The sequence below is a fragment of the Ipomoea nil genome, unplaced genomic scaffold, assembly GCF_001879475.1.
Source record: "Ipomoea nil cultivar Tokyo-kokei standard unplaced genomic scaffold, Asagao_1.1 scaffold0317, whole genome shotgun sequence".
In the NCBI taxonomy this organism is placed as follows: domain Eukaryota; kingdom Viridiplantae; phylum Streptophyta; class Magnoliopsida; order Solanales; family Convolvulaceae; genus Ipomoea; species Ipomoea nil.
Genome location: NW_017616745.1, coordinates 3,486,017 through 3,505,958, shown reverse-complemented (window position 1 = coordinate 3,505,958; position 19,942 = coordinate 3,486,017). Strand labels below are relative to the sequence as shown.

Here is a 19,942-nt window from a genome sequence, read left to right as displayed (position 1 = left end):
CTCATATTTAGAGTCAAAATAATAACGAGTCGGGGCAGAGCGGGGCGGGAAGTATACTCCCCGTCTCCGTCCTCAACGAGAAATTGAAAAATTGAAAATAGTCCTTATCTACGTTCCCGCGGAGAATTTGACAGGAACGAAGAATCCCGTCCTCATTAATTTTTAATCAAAATATTAAATTAATGTTATTTTAAATTTTAAAAAACTAAAAACTTAAGTTTTAATTTAAATTATATATATATATATATATATATATATATATATATATATATATATATATATTTATTTATTTCTTTTTAATTATAATAATTATTTCATGTATGTTAGGTTTCACATCACTTCTATAATAAAGAATAGCTTTCAATAGTTCGGGTTGTCGGGTTAGCCCTTTTAATTTCGGGCTAGCCTTATCGGGCTTCGGGCTAATCAGTTTTGGACTCGTCGGGCTAATGTGTTTTATCGGGCTAGCCCGTTCGGACTAGCCCGTTCGGGCCATAGCCCTGTCGATTTCTGTTTTTATCGGGTTGGCCCATCGGGTTCGGGCAAAATTGACATCCCTACTCATATGTCAGTAAATATAAATAAATATTCTAGAAGGACAAACTATAAATACAAGGAATTGAAGGGACGGCACGCGAAGCCGAAGATTTCGCCCGCCGCAGTTGATGGAGGGAGTCGGCGCCAGATTCGGCCGGACGTCGTCTCGGTACGGGCCGACGACGGTGTTCACGGGTCGGGTCCGGAAATGGAGGAAGAAGTGGGTCCACGTGAAGCCGCCGAGCTCCGGCAGCAGCAACCTCCACCACCACCGTGCCGCTGCTAACAGCGAAATTAACGGCTCTCGCCTCTTGCTTCTCAAGTGGACGCCGATCACTCCGAGCCAGAATAACGGCAACGGCAGCGGCGACGCCGATAAGAATGGCAACTCCAAGAGCTCTGCCAAAGACGACGTCGTTGCAGACGAGCTGCCCAAGCGGAAATTTAAGTATATTCCGGTAATTTTCTGGCAATTCAGTTTTAGTTCCAAGCTCTACCTTTGTATAGTGTGCCGCCATGGCGGTGTATCTAACCATACATCTGTAATAATGAAAAGCGTTTCTTTGTCTAGGTTTTGAGCTCAATTTTATCCTGAGTTGGGGATTGACTTGATGGGAGGATTATATGTGGTTTAATTTGGTATTGAAGTGAGCTAGGGTTTTCGATTTGTGGTAATCAAATTGGTATACTGAGAATGAATTGTGTGTTTTCTAGACCTTCCAATTTTTAGGTGAAAGTTAATTTTGACCTGGTAAAACTGGAGTTAACTTGAATAGCTTTCCTGGGAATCTGGGATGAATGTATAAATCCTGTTGTGTAAATATTATTTGAGAATTTGGGGGTTTCAAATTGGTTTTGGATTAAAAGAGCATTCCATTTTGGTATGCAAACTCTCATTTTGAGAATCAGTGATCTGCTTGAATGTTTATTCTCTTAAAAGATGTCAAATTTCTAATCAATCCTGCTATTTCACCTTACAATTGTTATGAAACATTTAGGCCAAGGAAAGGGTATGATAGGCAATGAAAATGTTGAGATTCACATGATTTGGTTCTGACATCCTTCATTTTGGTTTCGTATTTCACTTCGCGATAGTGTTTTATCACCTGGTTATGATGATGGTTAGGGTTGCATTGTTGTATTTTGTGAATGCTAACTTTGCTAAGTAACAAATGTTGATTTCAAAGAGTTTAGTGTTAGCTCTTCGGGTTTGCTTATCGATATCATTCAAGTCCATGGTTATATATTATATATCTTCTTGTGCTTGTCTTCTTTATATAACATATTTCTGTGTGAAGATTTGTGGCTGTGGACTAAGGGAAACAATATGGATGGTGGGTCGTTAGTATGATTTTATCTTATCTGACAAATAGGAAAGTTACTTCTGTAGTTGTCATGACGCATGAATTTCTGAGAACAAGATGATAACTGTTAAAACTAACAAAAATATTTTCAATTTGTTTGATTACTGTTCAAGTATTGTATTTGGTAAAAATTATCGATGTCTTTGTTCTGTTAAATGATGATGTTTTTCCTTTTGCTGTTTATTTCTTTTGGATGTTTGGCAAAGATTGTTTTGCTTGAAGAGCAAAATAATGAGTCCTTAGAAATGGCCGAGGATGAAGCCAATCCAATTGAAACTGAAATGGATGCAGAGAAGACCACCCCAAGTGATGGTTTGGATGAAAAACCAGACATCAATGATGCCCCGATGGAGAAAAGCCAGGTACTTTAGGACATCCATCCCATTTCTCCCGAGAAAATAGTTTCAGAAAAGGAAAAAAATGGAGAACAAAAAAGGTTTAAAACACAGATTGTAATTGTGCTAAACTATGGTTTTCTTTTGTGTACTCGTGTTGTTCTGCAAAAATGCCCAATATGCTTGCCTGCTCTTTCATCTTCTCCTTTTACTGAACCAAAATTTGGCACGACTTTCATATTCTGCGTGAGGTGATTGCTTTCATTTTCTGGCTTATGAATCTTAGATTATTCGCAACTACTCTCACTGACTCGAGACACACGGTTTTGCTAGTCAAAACATATTGGCAGCTATTGATCCATTTCTAATTACAAATTTGTGAATTGCCATACATGTCAGGCGGGCACAGCACGCCATGATCTAAACGAGAGCACATTGGATTTGAGTTTGGGTTTGAAAGCTCACGATGGTGAAGCTGATCCCGATTCAAAAACAAATCAGACAAAGGGAGGTCATTCGAGCACAGTGAACTCCAACCGGTCGTAATGACCTTTCCACAATCTACACACATTGACATCAAATCGCTGCACTCCATAAAGGCAAGCTCCTTCTGTTTGGCCTTGTACTATATACCCACGCTGCTCATTCTCAGTCGACGTGTGATTTTCGTGTTGAGGGAATTGTAATTTGTATAGTGTGTATCAAGAAGTAGAAACACTAATTTGTTACCTCATTAACTGAGACTATTTTTTCCAGTCTGTAACAGGAAACTTTATAGAAGATGAAATATTATTCATATTGGACTTCTATATCATTGTAATGTAATTGTGTCCTTAGTACCTGTTGAAACTTGTATAATGGATTGGAATATTTGTCATGTTGAACATGGTTTCCTACCATGTGTACTATGTTTATTGTATTTTATTTTATAATTGAGTAATATTCATTTGGAATACAACAATAATTTTTTTGGTTAGACCACGAGGTGTCTGAAAAGGCCTTAACTATAGGAGGTACCTTTAAGTCCGTACCATATTTAGACTAATCCCTGTTCGTACCGAGTCGGCCCAATTAAGAGGCAAAGTGTTGGTTGGATTGGAATACAACAATATTTAGGACTTTAGATTTAGTTTTTAAGAATTACCATATGTTATCATGAACTTGAGACAGTATACACTTTTAAAAAAAAGTAAATTAGCGGGAGTGGGGGGACGATCTTAGAGATAACTTGAGTTCGATTCTCACAAGTAACAAATTTTCTTGAGCCAGTTCTCATGCTTCCCGGAGCAAACAGGGACCTCTCGGAACAGACGGGAAAGACTGACAGAGAAAGACTCGGAACACCTCGTGATTTACACCAACAAAATTAGCGAGAGTGAAAAAGGTCAATAAACCGCTTCCATTAGAAGTCAAATTTGTAAATTTATAGTTACAAAGGTAAATAGATTAACCGCTTCTATTAAGAGTCAAATTTGTAAATTTATACTTACAAATTCAACAAATTAATTGCTTCTATTAAGAGTCAATTGTCAACAGATTAACTTGACTCGGGTTATTTTTGACAGAAATCATGAATTTAAATTTCTGGATCACATTATCTTTTTTTCTAGTCACCCAAAACAATAACCCGTAATTTAAAAAAAATAAATAGAAAAGACTAGTTCTACTTCTCCGACTCTGATGAGTGATGACTGATCCATCGTAATTCTTAAACCCTAATTCGAAATTTTTGTATGGTATAATAGTTGGCGATTCGACAAATTTGGGGAAGAAAGCATTATTCTTACAAATTTTGCATATAATTTTGGTTCGGTCCTTGCTACATACAGAGCACGATGGATTCACAAAGTCAGAACACCTCATTACAACGGCTTCAGAATGTTGAGAAGGTAATGCACAACCTTCATACTGAAAATGGCAGAAAACAGTAAGTTAGAATGTGTGGTAACAAGTCGGTTATTGTAATTGCAGAGGATAATTACTGCTTTGGAGCTGACTGGAGGAGTGATGGAGGAATTGGCGAACCCTAGCGGCCCCAGAAAGGATCTTATTAACAATCACTGCAGCGAGTTCATGCAGCTCATCAAGGTATGAAAAACATTCTTCGCTTAATTCTTCCTGTACCTTATATCTACCTGGATCTGGAAATTGCCTCACAAATTGTGTTGAAAGTTGCTATTTTATTGTAGTGTGGAATCGTGAGCTTGAATGTGATTTTTGTTAAGATAATATATCATATTGTGTGGTTTACAAGAGATAATATCTGAAGAAAAAGGAGAAAGTAAGGGGGGATTAAGAAAAGTTATAGACATTTTGGATGACGAGGGAAATCCTCAAGCCATTATTGAGGATGTGCATTGGATAAACCCCACCTCGCCTTGTGATTCTAGCCGGCAAAAGATAGAGTTAAACCAGTTTAGTTATAAACACCGACTCAAACAAAGTAGGCTAATAGGCCACTCCCACTGGGAGTCAAACTTGTATCCGTGTGGTTACTATATCAACAACCTGAGTAACTTGGCTAGGTTTCCCCCAAAGTTATAGACGTTTAGTAATTAAAAGACTTGTTTGTATATATGAACTGGAACTATGTCCAGCAGGTGGTGTTAACTTACATATATTGAAAAATTATGAATCTGAATATATCCATGACATCATAATATAAGAAGTTTTCATTCTGTAATATTGTTCTTTCTCATATTGACCTTCTTTTCTCCCATGAACATTGTGCCAATGTCAATGCCAATGCCAATGCCAATGCCAATGCCAATGCCGGCTGTTAATTACTCTGTTCACGTATTTGTTAAGCGTGTCTGAATGGTATACTAATCATTGTTTGTTTTTTGGTGCTGACAAGTCTAGTGTCTAATGAGAAATACAGCCTTTATCTGTGGTCTTTTATGCCGTGATTTTCTGTATTTATTGAACATTCTTGAACAGTTTGAGGTTGCGTTCTACTTGATACCTGAGATCCCAGTAATTTGTTTGTCACAATAGGACATTCAGGTGACACTGCGAGAAGAAATCAAAAGTGCCTGTGAGTATCGCCCTTTTGAGAAGTGTGACTATGTCCCAAGAATATCTAACGAAATCTGTTCTCAAAAACTGGAACATGTCATTGCACAACTAGATGATATGAAGCAAACAGCCAAAAACTATCATGGCACTGCTTGAACTTACTGATACGTTTATAGGCAAGCAATACCAGAGATGGAAAAGAAGGGAAGTTCTTGCATGATTAAGGAGATGAAGACTTACTCAAATAACTTAGTCCTCCTATTTTTTTTTTAGAAATTTTAACGTTACTTTCATGCATATATAAAAGCCACTGCAGGCTTGTTGTGGAGGCATTGAGAATTCTTGGGCTAATGACATTTTGGGAGAAGAAGAACTCCAGAACTCTTCAACGTTACTTTATAAATTTATTCTTTAGTTTTCTGTTTCTACTCTTGAGTCTTGTCTACAAACATAGGTTGACCTGCCACATCCTCGTTACCTCCGGCTCGTCCCTCGAGTCCTGGACACCGGCTTGTGACACGATCCCAATCCTCTCGGCCTGTAACACTTACATCTTCTAAATCTTGTAGGTTTACACACACCTCTTGTGAGTGAGAGAACTGTTTTCATCTTACTCTGATTGAATTTGTTTACAGAATCAATGGAAGAATCCTTCTTTTGCCAACTTATTGTGAAACTGTGAAAGTGCCTGATGACTTGTTTTTATGTTTTTTGCTTGAAAAGTTTGTGTCTTTATCACTGTGTGATCTTGGGGAGGTTATAGCAATATAAGGTTAGCCCATTGGGCCCAACTGTCCAAGCCCATAGCAATATAAGGCTATTGTAATCTATTTTTTAATGATAATTTACAGTTTCCTAGGGATTATATGACTTGAAAGTTCAAATTTCAAAGCTAGACTTTGAAAGGTGAGAATCCGGGAAAGAAGTTTTGATAATTTATCAGACTGTGCCCTGCTGCCCTACATAAGTGCTGACCCAAAAGTCTGCCATGCACTGCTTCACAGGCTAGAGCCACCCAATGTTATCAACCCTTCATTCTGCCCCCAAAAACATCTCTTTTTAAACTTCCCAAACCCTAAACACTTCCCATTCATTTATCTCTTTAGACAACTTCAAGTCTTCAACATCTTCTCTCTCTCTCTCATCATCATCATCATCATCAGCCATGAAGAAGCTATACAGGAAGAACACAGTTCATCCATCTCCACCATTGGTTTCAGACAAGCTAGCTTTCTTGCCAGCAGCAATCTTAGCCATCACTGCTGCTCTATCCCCAGAAGACCAGGAAGCCTTGGCTTATCTTATCTCTTGCCCTTCTGGGAACTTCTCTGCCACCAGGACAACCACCACCTCCTCCTTCTCCGGCCACCCACCTTCCTCCAACTGCTACTGCTTCAACTGCTACATGAGTTTCTGGGTGAGGTGGGATTCCTCCCCTAACCGCCAGCTCATACACCAAGTCATAGATGCTTATGAAGATGGGCTGCAGAGCAAGAAAGAGAAGAGCAGGAGAGAAAGAAGGAAGGGTAATAAAGATTGTGGCAGTGGGTCTGGGAGTGAGTTGAAGAAGAAGCTTGAGGTGGGTCTAAATGAGGATGAATCCGGTGAGTCAGTCCCGGCAGCGGAGGAGAGCCCTGTCAGCACCACCACCCATGGCGGCGAAGAAGAAGAAGATGGTTATGGTGAGGAGAGAGGTGCTGTTAGGAGATTTGTGAGCTTTCTTGGAGAAAGAATCTGGGGTGTTTGGGCCTGAAGATTTCTCTCTTAGTGCCATGGTGATCTCCTTCTTCTTCTTCTTCTTCTTCTTCTTATTCCCTTTTTTAGGGTGTCTGTAAAATACCCTTTCACCCAGTGTAAAATATACCCTGTTTTTAATCATCACCATTTTAGTCCTTTCATGATTTCATCCATCTCCTGTTACTGTGCTGTGCTTACAACTCTGAAGCAAAAAAAAAAAAAAGAAATTTTCTTGAATAAATCTTTTGTTAGAGTTTTATTAATGAACTTTCCCTGAATCTGTGAATCCATTTTTGCATTCATTCATTGACAGCTGCATTTTACTCGGTTGGGAATTCGTCTTTAAAGCGAATACAGTTAGGAATCTGCCATTTTTGGACTATATGTGAAGGCTTCTGTCATCAATGACCTGTCTGAGAAAATGTCAACCGCGGTGGCGCCGCCCCCGCCGGCCAGTCTTGAAAAGGGAAAAAAGAACTTCCGGCTGTACGGAGTGATTGGTCGGTCGGGATTTAAATTTTAAAGAAAAGGGGAAATTCTTAATCCGTATTAACTAATTATTGATGAAAATTTCGACAAAAATTTCTTGGATTTGCAGAAAGATGTGGCTGATCTTCATGTCCAAACAGTGGCCGTTAAAACATTTGTCTGGTGATTGGTACGGAGTACGACATGCGGCGTCTGTCGTTTGTGGTACTCGAATGCTGTCGTTTCGTTCTTGGCAATTATCTGCCTAATGTGAAGCTTTGTTAACATACCGTAATCAGCCTTACAATAATGGACGTATATGAGACGAGTGTATGAAGTATAATTCTCGTAATATAAGGTCGATTTGTGATATATGGTTTTTTTAGTGCGATTTATTTTTTATGTTTTGACTTGCGGGGTTTTTGTATTGAAATTATTAGGAAATAACACTTTTCGTTCTTCAATTATACTCGTTGTCACTTAGTTTTTTTCTTCTATAATTTGAAAATAAAAAGTGTTATTTTTCCTTAGTTATGGCTTATGTATGTTGGATTGTTGGTGTGGTTTTGAAGAGTTTTTTTTTTTTTTTTTTTTTTTTTTTTACGTGTGATTAGGAAAGAGAAAATGAGAGAATGAGGTTAAAAAAAATAAAAAATAAAAAACAAAATGTTAGCAAAAGAAAAAAAAATAAAAAAAATAAAAAAGGAACTTGAAATGCGCGCGTGCACTTATCGGGCGCGAATGTGTAACCCACGCCAACTTTTCTGCTTGCTTCTTTTCTTTGTGGAGTCCACACATGGAGACAAAGAACCCCAACCTCTTCCACAACCCCTTAATAGGGATGCCCTATATATATAGAGGGAGTTCAGATGAGAACAAGGTTTTACGGTAAATATTTACTTAATGAAGGTAAACTATCAACGCTTACTTATTAACTGTCAACCCCTATTATTAAGTAAGAATATAGTGCAAAAATGACATAATAATATATTAAAAATAAACAGAATAGCAACGAATACTTGGTAAATCGTATACTAGTCGACACCATGCAATAAATCAAGAATGACGAGATATATTATAATGGTCAAATATACTATAATGGTAATTTCAAAGCGATACATACTAGGTTTAAAAGAGTGACCGAATATACTATAATGATAATTTCAAAATCAATACATCTCACTGAACCGATTTTATTCCGTCATGCCGAACAACAACCTACCCAAATTTGATTCACTAAGGAACAAAGATCCATCCATCCATCCATCATCCACCTATATGGCTATATCCAAGAAAGGTAGTTGTAATATGAACTATAGCAAATGAAGTTTGGCTTTGATTTGGTCCAAGCAAGGAACGTGTAAACCAAATTTCTTGAAGTCCAAACAGGGCATTAAGTTTAAGTAAATGCCAATATGTAGTTTTATTGCCACCTTTCTGTGGTCTGAAAATGACACCACCTAACATATTTGATTGGCCTAGCTTTCATTTCATTAACATTAGAAAAATATGGTTCAAATTCAAGTTACTCTTATAATACTGAAAAAATAAAAAAAGATGCATACAAAAAAAAAAAAAAAAACTGATTTTTATCCTAATAATATATATTATCGTCACGTGACTTTTATTGATTCTCTAGTTACTACTTAGAAGATACACAATAAGTGACATGTGAGATTACACTATTGCATGTCCATTGCTAAATGCTATATGAGAGTTGCAAAGTAGGGACGGGGTATGCTATATTAACTATGTTCATTAATGAGAAGTGAATTCTTGTGCCGATTAACTTGTCTTAAGTTATAATAATTTCACATGGGGATTGCATTTTTTTTAGAGTAACCTTATTTATTGGGTTTTTGAGTTGAGTTTTGTCAGTTACATGTAGGAAAGAGAGGAGATGAAAGAGAAAAAAAAAAAAGAGATTAAAAAAAAAAGGGACAACAAAAAAGAATAAATAAATAAATAAATTGCTACTTGCACGCCTGACACGTGCACTGCGTAGTAGGTGAGCCCAACGCGCACCTGCAATCCGTTTTTCCTATTTCTTCTCAATAAATGAGGCTCACAAAAAAAAATTAATTTTAGAGAAAAAAACACCAAAAAAATATTGTTCCATCTGTTAAAAAATCATGTCACCCGATTTTTCTCAGCAAAAACCCTTCTAGAATTCACAAATGGCCTTGATCTTAGGACCTTTTTTTATTAGGAAGTGAAAGTTAATGAGTAATTTTAGTTTAAGAAAAGATATGCATTTCCAATCATGTAAGATATGATTAATTTAGTTGAGTTTTATTTGAACAACTCTCCCAAAGACGTTACTATATACTCATAACGCGTTTTGATTCTCAAGTAATTATTTTTAGTAAGGAAATAGTCAATTAAAACATCATTATGGGTTGATTGCAAGCAGGGGATTATGACATGTTTTTTAGAAGGGAAATAGTCAAGAGTTCTTACTAAGTCTACTATGAAATTTCCAATCTCTGTCTTCCCATGATGACAACCTTGACCTGGAAGACCAACCAGCAAGACTTTAAGGTTGACTTTGTCACTATACATATATTCCAATCTATACTTTCTACTTTTTACCCCTTACAATTCAAAATTTAAATTAAATGTTTGCTTTAAATATATTAAGTTCAATAAACTATTGGTGTAGTTGTGTCTGTCGATGTGTTATAGTTACATGCTGAAATTGTCGGTAAAGACTCACTCAAAAGTCAGTGTCTACCTTACCTCGAACCCATAAACTGATTGATATTATATTATCTAACTTGCTCCTCTTGTTTTAATTTAACCTAAAAATGTGCTGAAACTTGTCACCAAAGACTCATTTAAATGTTACTATATATTTACATTAGCCCTAAATTATAAAATTGTTGATGTTGTATCACCTTGCTCCTTTTATTTTAGAGTTAATTCCAGCAATAGTCCTCCGACTATTGTAATTTTCCAAATTTAGTCCTCGTCTTTTAATTTGGACGAAATAAACCCTTGACTATCAGAATTGTTCCACCATTGGTCCTTCCGTTAACTAAGAGTTAGATGACCGTTAGTGAAGGGCTAAAATGGTCATTTTCTCTGCTGTGTTTCTTCTTCATGATTTGGGTAGAATATATGTATACATTACACGCAATGGACAGCCCAAAACTCCATTGTTTCTCTTCTTGCACATTTAGCTTAGGTTTATGTGGCGTCTTCACTGAGTTTCTTTCTCTTCTAGCTTAGCCCAAAATATAGGATGATTGCTCCATAAATGCCAGGTCTATGATGATTAATAATTCAAAGGATTCTTGCATGGCTTCCGCTCCTATTTAAAGGACTAGTACCTGCCAACCTGCCATCTTCCCCACCACTTCCAACCTGCACCAAACAAAGCAAAACCCATTCCAATCATACCCTTCTGAATGATTCATAAAATGGTTAATCCCAGAACTCTCTCAGTTTTTCTTCTTCCTTTTCGTGTTTGAAGTTGGCAGTGCACAAAACCTGATTCCGAACTTGTACAATAAACAATGCCCGAAAATGGAGGACATTGTTAAACGCACGACCACTAGTTTCATATCAGGCGCACCAAGCCTTGTAGATCCCTTGTTCAGAATGCATTTTCATGAATGGACCACATGGGCGGTCTCCTTGGGACGCAGAGATGGAAGGGTATCACTCGCCTCAGGATGCTGTTCGCTGACTTCCATTGTTGCATCCTGATCCAGCTGCTAATGCTTCTTCTTCATTGGCGCTGCAGTGGAGAAGGGGAAGAAGCCTCTGTTCTGGCCATTGAAAAATTCCGGCGGCACTAGTGTCTTGGAGATTTCAAAATAATAAAGCAAAGCAGGCCGGCCAGGACCAATGACACCGTTGAGATTTCTCATTGCCCTCTGTTCTGTCGCCGTCTTTTACCCCGGCCTGGAAGGAGAAGAAGAGAGCTACAGCAGCTATGAAGGTGATAACCATCAATTCCCTCGCTCTCTAGTTTATAGATGGCTACTCCTCCAGCTACAGAAGCTATGAAAGTGTTTTTATATAATATATATGCATTAAGTGTGTGTGAATTCATATCAGACACATTTTCTGCATTGTTTAAAGCATAAGACAGATAATAAATGCATGCATGCATTTAGGAAATTTCAACATTATTCTTTCTTTCTTTTTTGACAGAACATTATTCTTTCCTTAATTTCATCTCATATGCACTTCGTTGGTCTCATCTCTGATCTACCTGTTTGTTTGTTTATATATGCCAAAGTGATCAGCTAGCTCATCATTGGTTTTCATTAAATTACTTACTCTTACTTGTGTTTCAACTTTCAACTGCAAGTTCATATCTTCTCCCATGCCAAATCAGATCAGATCAGATCTCAGTCAACTCAAAATTTCTTTGGATTAAGTCCCTCATTGCATCTATTCTGCCGCCGTCTTTTACCCCTGGGAGAAGAAGAGAGCTAGCTATGGAAATGACCCTTTTACTCCAAGAGAGCTAGTTATGGAAAGGACCATTTTACCCATTAACTTAACACCTATTTAACACTTGGTTAACGGAAGGACCAATGGTGGAACAATTCTGATAGTCAAGGGTTTATTTCGTCCAAATTAAAAGAAGAGGACTAAATTTGGAAAATTACAATAGTCGAAGGACTATTGCTGGAATTAACTCTTTTATTTTATTTCCAACTTGAAAACATGTATGTTAGGAACAAAGACTCTCGTTGAAAAATAACTATCTACCTTCGAATGAAGCCATAAAATTGTTAATATTGTATCATCTTGCTCCTTTTATTTTATCCTAACCCGAAGACAAATCAAGATTGTCAACAAAGAGTACTCACTCAAAAGGTTACTATCTAACTTAACACAAAGCCATAAAATTGTCAATATTGTATCACTTGCTCCTTTTATTTTATTTTAATCCGAAGACGGCCAGTAAAGACTCACTCAAAAGTTACTATTTGCCTTAACACAGAGCTATAAAATCGCCGATATTGTATCATCTTGCTCGTTTTATTTTATTTTTACCCAAAGACATATTCAGACGGTCAACAAAGACCCACTCAAAAGTTACTATCTACTTTAGCCCGAAACGACAGAACTGTTGATATTATGGTTGAAATCTTGAACTGAAAGTGGTTCCCTACATGCAATTAACTAAACAAAATGTACAATGAATAGCTTACAATCATGACATTAGTGCATATATAATTCCTAGGAATGGTCTGGTGGTTGCAGCACATATATACACACACACACACATATATATGAAACTGCATGTATCTATTGTATGAAGATGCCACCAGAAAGCCATTCATAGTTTATCTGAGACTTAACATTATGAGTTATGTAAGAAAGAAAAAAAAAAAAAAAAAAAAAAAAAAAAAAAAGAGAGCTAGCATGGAGTGTATGGTATATACAGCTTATAATGGTAATTAATAATATTATTGTTAATAGAAGAGTCAGACATGTACAGGTATGGATGAACTGGTGGAAATGCAGCCTTTCAAGCGTTCAACGATGGCGTTTCTGCTGACTAGCCCCGAGTGGAGGGTGAGCGGGAGCCCTTCCTTCACACACTCGTCGTACTTCTCCAGCGCCGAGACTATGTCCGTGAAATCGGGCCGCTTCGACGGGTTGGCTGCCCAGCAGCGCTTTATAAGGTGCGCTAACGCTGGCTGGCAACTTGCAGGCAAAGGCGGCCGCTCGTTCTGCAACAACAATCACAGTAAGGATGATCTGTTGTGTTTTCGGTATATATGGTCTAATGGAACAACATTCTCGAATGCATCTGTTAACATATTCATAGTATCTGTTCAACAGTTATGCTAACCCTGATCGGGATAGGACTCGAACCCTGAAACCTTATGAAAAGGAACAGTGATGCCATCAGACTAAAGGTACTCGGCGACATTCTTAACCGCATGTTGTTGGCTAGGATGTCTGCAGTTTAGTAAAACTGCTAGAATGCTATTCTGTTCCTATTTCCTAAACTGTTATTAAGTAACACGGATTAGCTGTTAAACAGGATCAAAGCATGTTATGTTCTTAAGTCTGATCAGCTTTCTTAGTGGAAATTAGCAGCTAAAACATTAAACAAAATGATAAATTTAGCGGAAAATAAGGTGGGCACCATACAGTGGTTGTCCCACCTATTAGGCTGCTGAGTCACGTGATTTACCCTTCTAATGTTTTGTCGGGCTGGGGTGTGGAGGCTTAGGGGTGAGGAAATTTCGTCTTTTTGTGGATAATTTTAGCAGAAAATAAGGTTTTGGGGTTTAAGAATGTAACCTTTTCAGCAACCGCAAAGGCAGCCTGGACAGGAGTCATGCCCTGGAAAGGGAGCAAAGAAGTGGTGAGCTCCCACAGCACAATGCCGAAACTGTAGACATCAACTTTCCGAGTATAAGACTTCTCCTTAATCATCTCGGGTGCCATCCACCTATAAGTCCCCATGTTCCCTTTGGCCTCGTGGCACTGCGTCTCGAGGCACGAGGTCCCGAAATCCGCCACCTTAACGCGCATCTCGTCGTTCAGCAACAGGTTGCTCGACTTGAGATCCCTGTGAATCACGCCCTGCGAGTGCAGGTACTCCATCCCCCGCGATATGTCCAGCGCCAGCCTCAGAATCGTCTCGGTCGACAGAGAGTATGGCTCTTTCTTGTTCAGGTACATCCTCAGTGTCCCTTGTGACATGTACTCTGTGATTATGCAGTACACCGGTGGCTTCTTGCATGCCGCGATGAACTGCACATAACGTCGACTCATAGTGAGACTACACGTTTAAGGAATCCCCCAACAAACACGTTTAAACTATCAGTGAGACTACACGTTTAAGGAATCCCCCAACAAACACGTTTAAACTATCAGTGAGACTCCATGTTTATAGAATTGTAACCTAAGCCCAACACTACACACAACATACTAAAAACACGTTTAAGTTGACAGTGAGACTACACGTTTAAGGAAATGTCAGACAACCTAAGCCCAACACTACACACATCACACTACAAACACGTTTAAATTGACACTGAGACTACATGTTTATGGAATTGTAACCTAAGCCCAACACTATACACAGCACACTAAAAACACGTAAAAGTTGACAGTGAGACTACACGTTTAAGGAAATGTCAGACAACCTAAGCCCAACACTACACACATCACACTAAAAACACATATAAGCTGACAGCAAGACTACACGTTTAAGGATTGTCAGACAAACAAAGCTCAACACTACACATGGAACACTAAAACCAAGTATAAGCTGTCAGAACAAAACACGTTTAACCTGACAGTGAGACTACACGTTTAAGAAACTGACAGGACAAACACGTTTAAGCTGACAGGGAGAGTGCACGTTTATACCTGGACAATGTTGGGATGGTAGAGGCGGGAGAGGAGGGCGACTTCGGACTTGAACTGCTGTTCGAGGCGGGCTCGAGTCTCCTCCCTGTGAGTGGGAATTCTCACCATTTTCACAGCCACAGCTCTCTGCTTGTAAATCCCTCTGTAAATCCTGCTGTGGGCACCAGAGGCAAACTTGTTCCCTATGAAGAGCTGAGACAGATCAGCCGTCCATTCCTCCTGGTCCTCCTTCGACGCCTCCCACGTTTCCACATTATCCGATTCCAGGATCATTGACCATGATTCCAGGCTGTCAAACCTCCTCTTATCCATAGTCTCCATGTCTGCTGCAGAAGAACTCATCTGCTGATTATGATGATGATGATGGCTTCTTCCCGATGAAGCTGCTGGGATTGCTAATCCTTTGCTCTTCCACAATCGAACCCGAAATGGATTGAAGCAATAGCCACCCATTATATATGAAGAACTAGCAATCTTTCTTTCTTTATAACCAAAACACAATAAAACACAAACCAAAAACAAAAAAAAGATCAGATTTTTATTGTTTTTTTTTTGCAGCAGTGTCAAAACCCACAGTCAGAAGGGGGGGATTTCCTTCTGAAAGTGTGAATTGATTTCAAGAAATGCATGAACTGATTCAGAAACATATGTTCCCACGAAAGACACCGAGGTTGTCATCAAGAACACCGATTGAAGCTGCAGCAGAAGAAGAAGAAGAAGAAGCATCAAACCCTGGGCTCCATGTCAGAAACCTCTACTGTTGCAGGCCGCAAATCCCATGAAAAACTTGAAGGATTGAAGGAGATAAGGGTGGGTATGAGGAGGCTTCATGGCGACAACAACCCAGAAAAGGGGAAAACAGAAGAAGATGAAAAATGCAGTGTCTTTAGCTAATAATCTGATGCTAACTAAAAGTTGGGTTGCTTGGCGGAGAAAGATGAATTCAAAGCAGACATTTCAGGGATGTCTCGTGAATTCTTGGTTCCAATTCAAAAGCTAAGAGAGGGAGAGAGAGAGAGAGTGCTTTTGGAGCGAATCCAACTCCGACTTCCCCTGTTTCCCTCTGAATCAATCAATGCAACGATGCAAAGTGGCCACATTTTCTTGGCACTTTAAGTGCTCTGCTAATCTTCTCTGCTGTGTATGTATGCCTTTTGGGCTTTTCTAAACTTTGGAAATTTTTTTTATTGTCTTTTCTCTTCTTTAACAAATATGGACCATTGTCACTTCAAGAAACTCTATGGTTTTAAGTCGTTTAACATCAAATCACATTATCTAATTTTATTGAAACCCCAAAATTCAATCATGTCAAATCTTCATTTGGTCTAATTTTAAATGGTTTGTGATTTTGGCATCAATTTTTTTTATCTTAGGTAGATAGTTATAAGTTCCTCTTTTTAGTAATAGTGGAGGTAATATAATCATTTGGTCTAATTTTAAACGATTGTAATTTTAGCATATTTATTTATTTATGATTTTAAGTAGATAATTATAAGTAAGTATGACCACAGTTCGATTTCGGTTTCAAATTGCAGGTTTAGGTTTCAATAAATGATTGATAAATCATAATCGAAGCCTTTTAGGTTTCAGTTCTGGTTTGAACTTTATTTTTAAAACTAGTAGTATTTTATATGCGCGATGCGCAAAAAATTATGCCCAATATTAATATTCAATGTTAAAAATTTAGTTATGTTAAAATATTTTTTAAATGATAGTGTGTGTATATATATATATATATATATATATATATATATATATATATATATATATATATATATATATATATATATATATTATACCTAATTGTAGAATTCATATTAATATTATTTAAATAAGAATTATAAATAACGATAAATTACTAAATATAATTATGTTAAAAACAAAAAATATATATAATTATGTTAACATTAATTAAAATCTAAATCTAATTATTTTTTAAAAAAATCTAAATATAATCAAACTTATCATTGAAGAAGGTAAGAAAAAAACTATTGTGTATGCATGTGCAGGGTAATAATAATGTGAAAAGTTAACAGAAGTTATAACGGTAGGGATATTTTTGTACAAAATATTATGTAGTACAATTTTTATAGCATAAGGTACAAAAAAAGTTAACAGAAAAAATGAACATAAACCAGGGATATAACCTGGATTGAAACTTATTATGTTTTTAGATATATTTTTTATTTTTAAAATAGTCTAAATTCAATAATTAATTTTTATTTTTTTTTAATTTTTTTTCAGTTCAGAACTGTAGTCGATAGCTTTCAAACCATAACCTTTTGGATTCCGGTTCAGTTCGAACCGAATTGTGATCATCTCTAGTTCAGGGTTGCAAAACTCGGCCGCCTAGGCGCTAGGCGGCACCGAGCCTTGCCGTTTTGGCGGCCTAAAGGTGGCCAAAACTGGGCCGGCCGCCTAGGCGGCGAAACTCGGCCGAGTCGGTCAACTCGGCTAACTTGGCCGAGTCGACCAATTTTGTCCGATTTTGTTCGCTTTTGACCGATGCCGTCTTTCATTAATTATTGATTTTAATATTATTATGACGTTATGACTTATAAATTATCATTATTTCATTTATTTAGATGTGTTATTTGATTGAATGTTGAAAACAAGCTCATTAAAATTGACAAACTACAAGTCTATCACTATTTTTTTCAACTTTTTTGGTGCCCGCCTAGATTCCGCCTAGGCGCTAGGCGCTGCCCGACCGCCCGACTAGCGCCTACTGCAACCATGCTCTAGTTATAAGTTCATTCTTCCACACCTAACCCTAATTTTTTAAATCGGTAGAGCATTATTTATTTTTCGATTAGTAACCCCATGAATGTCAACCGTTCTAAATCCATCAATTAGAGATATTAAAATGGGTTGAATTTGTTGGGCCAACCCACTCTACCATATAATAAGAGTGGGTTGGGATTTTAGTGGTCTGCCATGAAAGCGTGTAAATATTTATTATAAAAACTTATGTGCAAATGATATGTTAGTTTTATTTTTTTAAATCTATATTTACGTCTCTATAGTGTTGACATTGATCTAATATGTAATAGATTAAAAGAATATTACATAGTAAACGAAAGAAAAATAGCAAAGTTTTGCCATACAATTGTATCTTGTATTTTAAGGTATTGTATATTTCTCTTAATATCTTCAAAATATTGCAAAATATAAGATATTATATCGATTCGATATTGCAGAAGTTTTCAGGTAACACTAGTTGAGAGAAAGACTTGTGGGCAAGAGCAATGTCAATTCATTCAATCTTTCATTTGGAATCTTGGAAATGGGAATCAAACTCCATGTTAGTCTCTCCTATCCCTACTTAGCAGATTCTCTCCCACATTCTCCTATAAACTATAATCAACTACATAAAAGTTCTCATCTTTGGAATTGTTAACAATTTACAAATAGGATAATGGATACTAATATACCACACCATTCATGGTGGAGAAGACATATTCCTCCTTTGGAAAATTGGTTCTTGGTATGGGCTTTACACCATATGAAAATGGTAGGGGACCAACATCATATCAAAGTAGCATAATGCCATATTGCTAACTTAGGTCTTTGGTATATCCCAATAAACAAGACCTTAATACTATACATGCACACACTTATGCAAAATTCTTCAACAAATGCATAGTGCCATATTGCTAACTTAGGTCATTGGGTTGCGTATGCAACAACAATATCGAGAGAGTCCTACTCGTATGAGACCCAGTTAAAATTTAACTGAATTAGTCTTATCTTGCAAGATGCGGATACTGGTACAATATGCAAGATATTACCTCCATTTTCTTTCGACATGGAGTAAGAACTATCAAAATCTTTTTCTGTATAGCATTTTATTGGAAGAGCTCTTTCAGTATGAGACCCAACTGAAGTTCAACTGAATTAGTCTCGTCTTGCAGATACTGATACAATACGCAATATATTACCTCCATCTTCTTTTAGACATGACGATATGGAAATAAGAACTATCAAAATCTTTCCTTGTATAATAGCATCATCAAGAGACCCCTTCCCAAAATCTTTCTTGTATAGTGTATTCATGTATGTATATTAATGAGAAATTTGATGAACAAGTGTTGTTCATTGATGTTGCTTTCCAAAGGTTGAGTTTTGGCATGTTAAGAAGCAAGTTGTTGGTGCAGGTCCATGCCCTTCACTTAAAGCTGCTTTCTGTCTTGTCCTTGTCAAATGTCAACTCCATGGTCCATATCAAAACCTTGTAGCCAAGTGTTGGGCCAAGCCCAACCCTTTTGTTCAAATGGCCTGCTAAAAGGCCCAATTCATGGCCCATTTTGTTATATCAAGGGCTTTCGGTCTATCAAGTAACAGTTGTTATACCATGGTCCATCTTGCAATGTGGACTCTGATCATAAATTGTACGGAGTAGTATATTTTTAGTATTGAAATTGTAAACTTATACAATATAAATTGTGTTTCTAAGTTTTAGAAATTTGTGAATATAATATAGGGTCATCACAAATTGTGAATTTTTAAAAGGTAAATTGTAAACATTTAGTATGTAAACTGTGTATATTTGGACTAAGGTCCACCTTGCAAAATGGACTCAGGTCGACAGAATAATTTGCCATCAAGTACAAATATATACTGTAATAATAAAGTTTTTGTTTGGTATAATTGTGATTGGCAAATTATTATGGGTACCATTGATAATTTTCATTTTTAACATACTAAATGTTCATTTTTAGATATATAGTATACTGTATACTTAAAAATCAAATATTAGAAATAAACATTTAAAAAATGAACACTTAATGTATTAACATTGACCGACCATTTAGTATATTAAAAATAACTTTATTAGTGGTCCACCTTATAAGGTGAACCATGATTAATAGTATAATGATTGATTGTGATCTTTAAAGAAATCATAATTTGGACCTTGATATTTGTGAATTAATTAGATGTCAAAACATCATCCATCCCTGATCACATCAAAGAGTTTATTTGTCATTGTTATTATAAGCCTAAACATGTTACTTCATTTAATGCATGTTGGCATATTTATATTAGAGTTAGAATTGTCGAAATTTTTCTTGTATAGTGGCATTATGCTATTTGATTAGTAGCATATATTATGCTTGTATTACGTAA

The 19,942-nt window shown here is 36.9% G+C and overlaps 4 protein-coding genes across 7 annotated transcripts; 3 read left to right on the top strand and 1 right to left on the bottom strand.

The window, feature by feature from the left end:
* Positions 1 to 603: 603 nt before the first annotated feature.
* LOC109164589 lies at positions 604 to 3,113 on the top strand. 2 transcript variants are annotated; one of them, XR_002051428.1, is made up of 4 exons: positions 604 to 995; positions 2,108 to 2,263; positions 2,636 to 2,844; positions 2,903 to 3,113. XR_002051428.1 is itself a non-coding variant. In XM_019313103.1 (3 exons), exons 1-3 carry the CDS (start codon positions 666 to 668, stop codon positions 2,780 to 2,782), a joined length of 633 nt encoding a protein of 210 aa, XP_019168648.1. In that variant the 5' UTR covers positions 604 to 665; the 3' UTR covers positions 2,783 to 3,113. The 2 variants fall into 2 exon arrangements, 1 of the variants encoding a protein (XP_019168648.1); XM_019313103.1 differs by having other exon boundaries at positions 2,636 to 3,113.
* Positions 3,114 to 3,884: 771 nt separating this feature from the next.
* LOC109171410 (mediator of RNA polymerase II transcription subunit 11-like) lies at positions 3,885 to 7,201 on the top strand. Of its 3 annotated transcripts, XM_019320501.1 has the most exons (5): positions 3,887 to 3,959; positions 4,052 to 4,125; positions 4,208 to 4,324; positions 5,234 to 5,412; positions 5,802 to 7,201. In XM_019320501.1, exons 2-4 carry the CDS (start codon positions 4,072 to 4,074, stop codon positions 5,408 to 5,410), a joined length of 348 nt encoding a protein of 115 aa, XP_019176046.1. In that variant the 5' UTR covers positions 3,887 to 3,959; positions 4,052 to 4,071; the 3' UTR covers positions 5,411 to 5,412; positions 5,802 to 7,201. The 3 variants fall into 3 exon arrangements, with proteins under 3 accessions (XP_019176047.1, XP_019176046.1, XP_019176045.1); XM_019320500.1 differs by having other exon boundaries at positions 3,889 to 3,959; positions 5,234 to 7,177; XM_019320502.1 differs by having other exon boundaries at positions 3,885 to 4,125; positions 5,234 to 7,177.
* LOC109171409 lies at positions 6,396 to 7,250 on the top strand. The gene is made up of 2 exons (XM_019320499.1): positions 6,396 to 7,016; positions 7,056 to 7,250. Exon 1 carries the CDS (start codon positions 6,420 to 6,422, stop codon positions 7,005 to 7,007), a length of 588 nt encoding a protein of 195 aa, XP_019176044.1. The 5' UTR covers positions 6,396 to 6,419; the 3' UTR covers positions 7,008 to 7,016; positions 7,056 to 7,250.
* Positions 7,251 to 12,600: 5,350 nt separating this feature from the next.
* On the bottom strand, positions 12,601 to 16,038 carry LOC109164946 (serine/threonine-protein kinase HT1). The gene is made up of 3 exons (XM_019313513.1): positions 14,816 to 16,038; positions 13,739 to 14,194; positions 12,601 to 13,158 (listed from the first exon to the last, which is right to left on the bottom strand). The coding sequence occupies exons 1-3, from the start codon at positions 15,266 to 15,268 to the stop codon at positions 12,910 to 12,912; spliced, it is 1,158 nt and encodes a 385-aa protein (XP_019169058.1). The 5' UTR covers positions 15,269 to 16,038; the 3' UTR covers positions 12,601 to 12,909.
* Between the last annotated feature and the right edge of the window lie 3,904 nt (positions 16,039 to 19,942).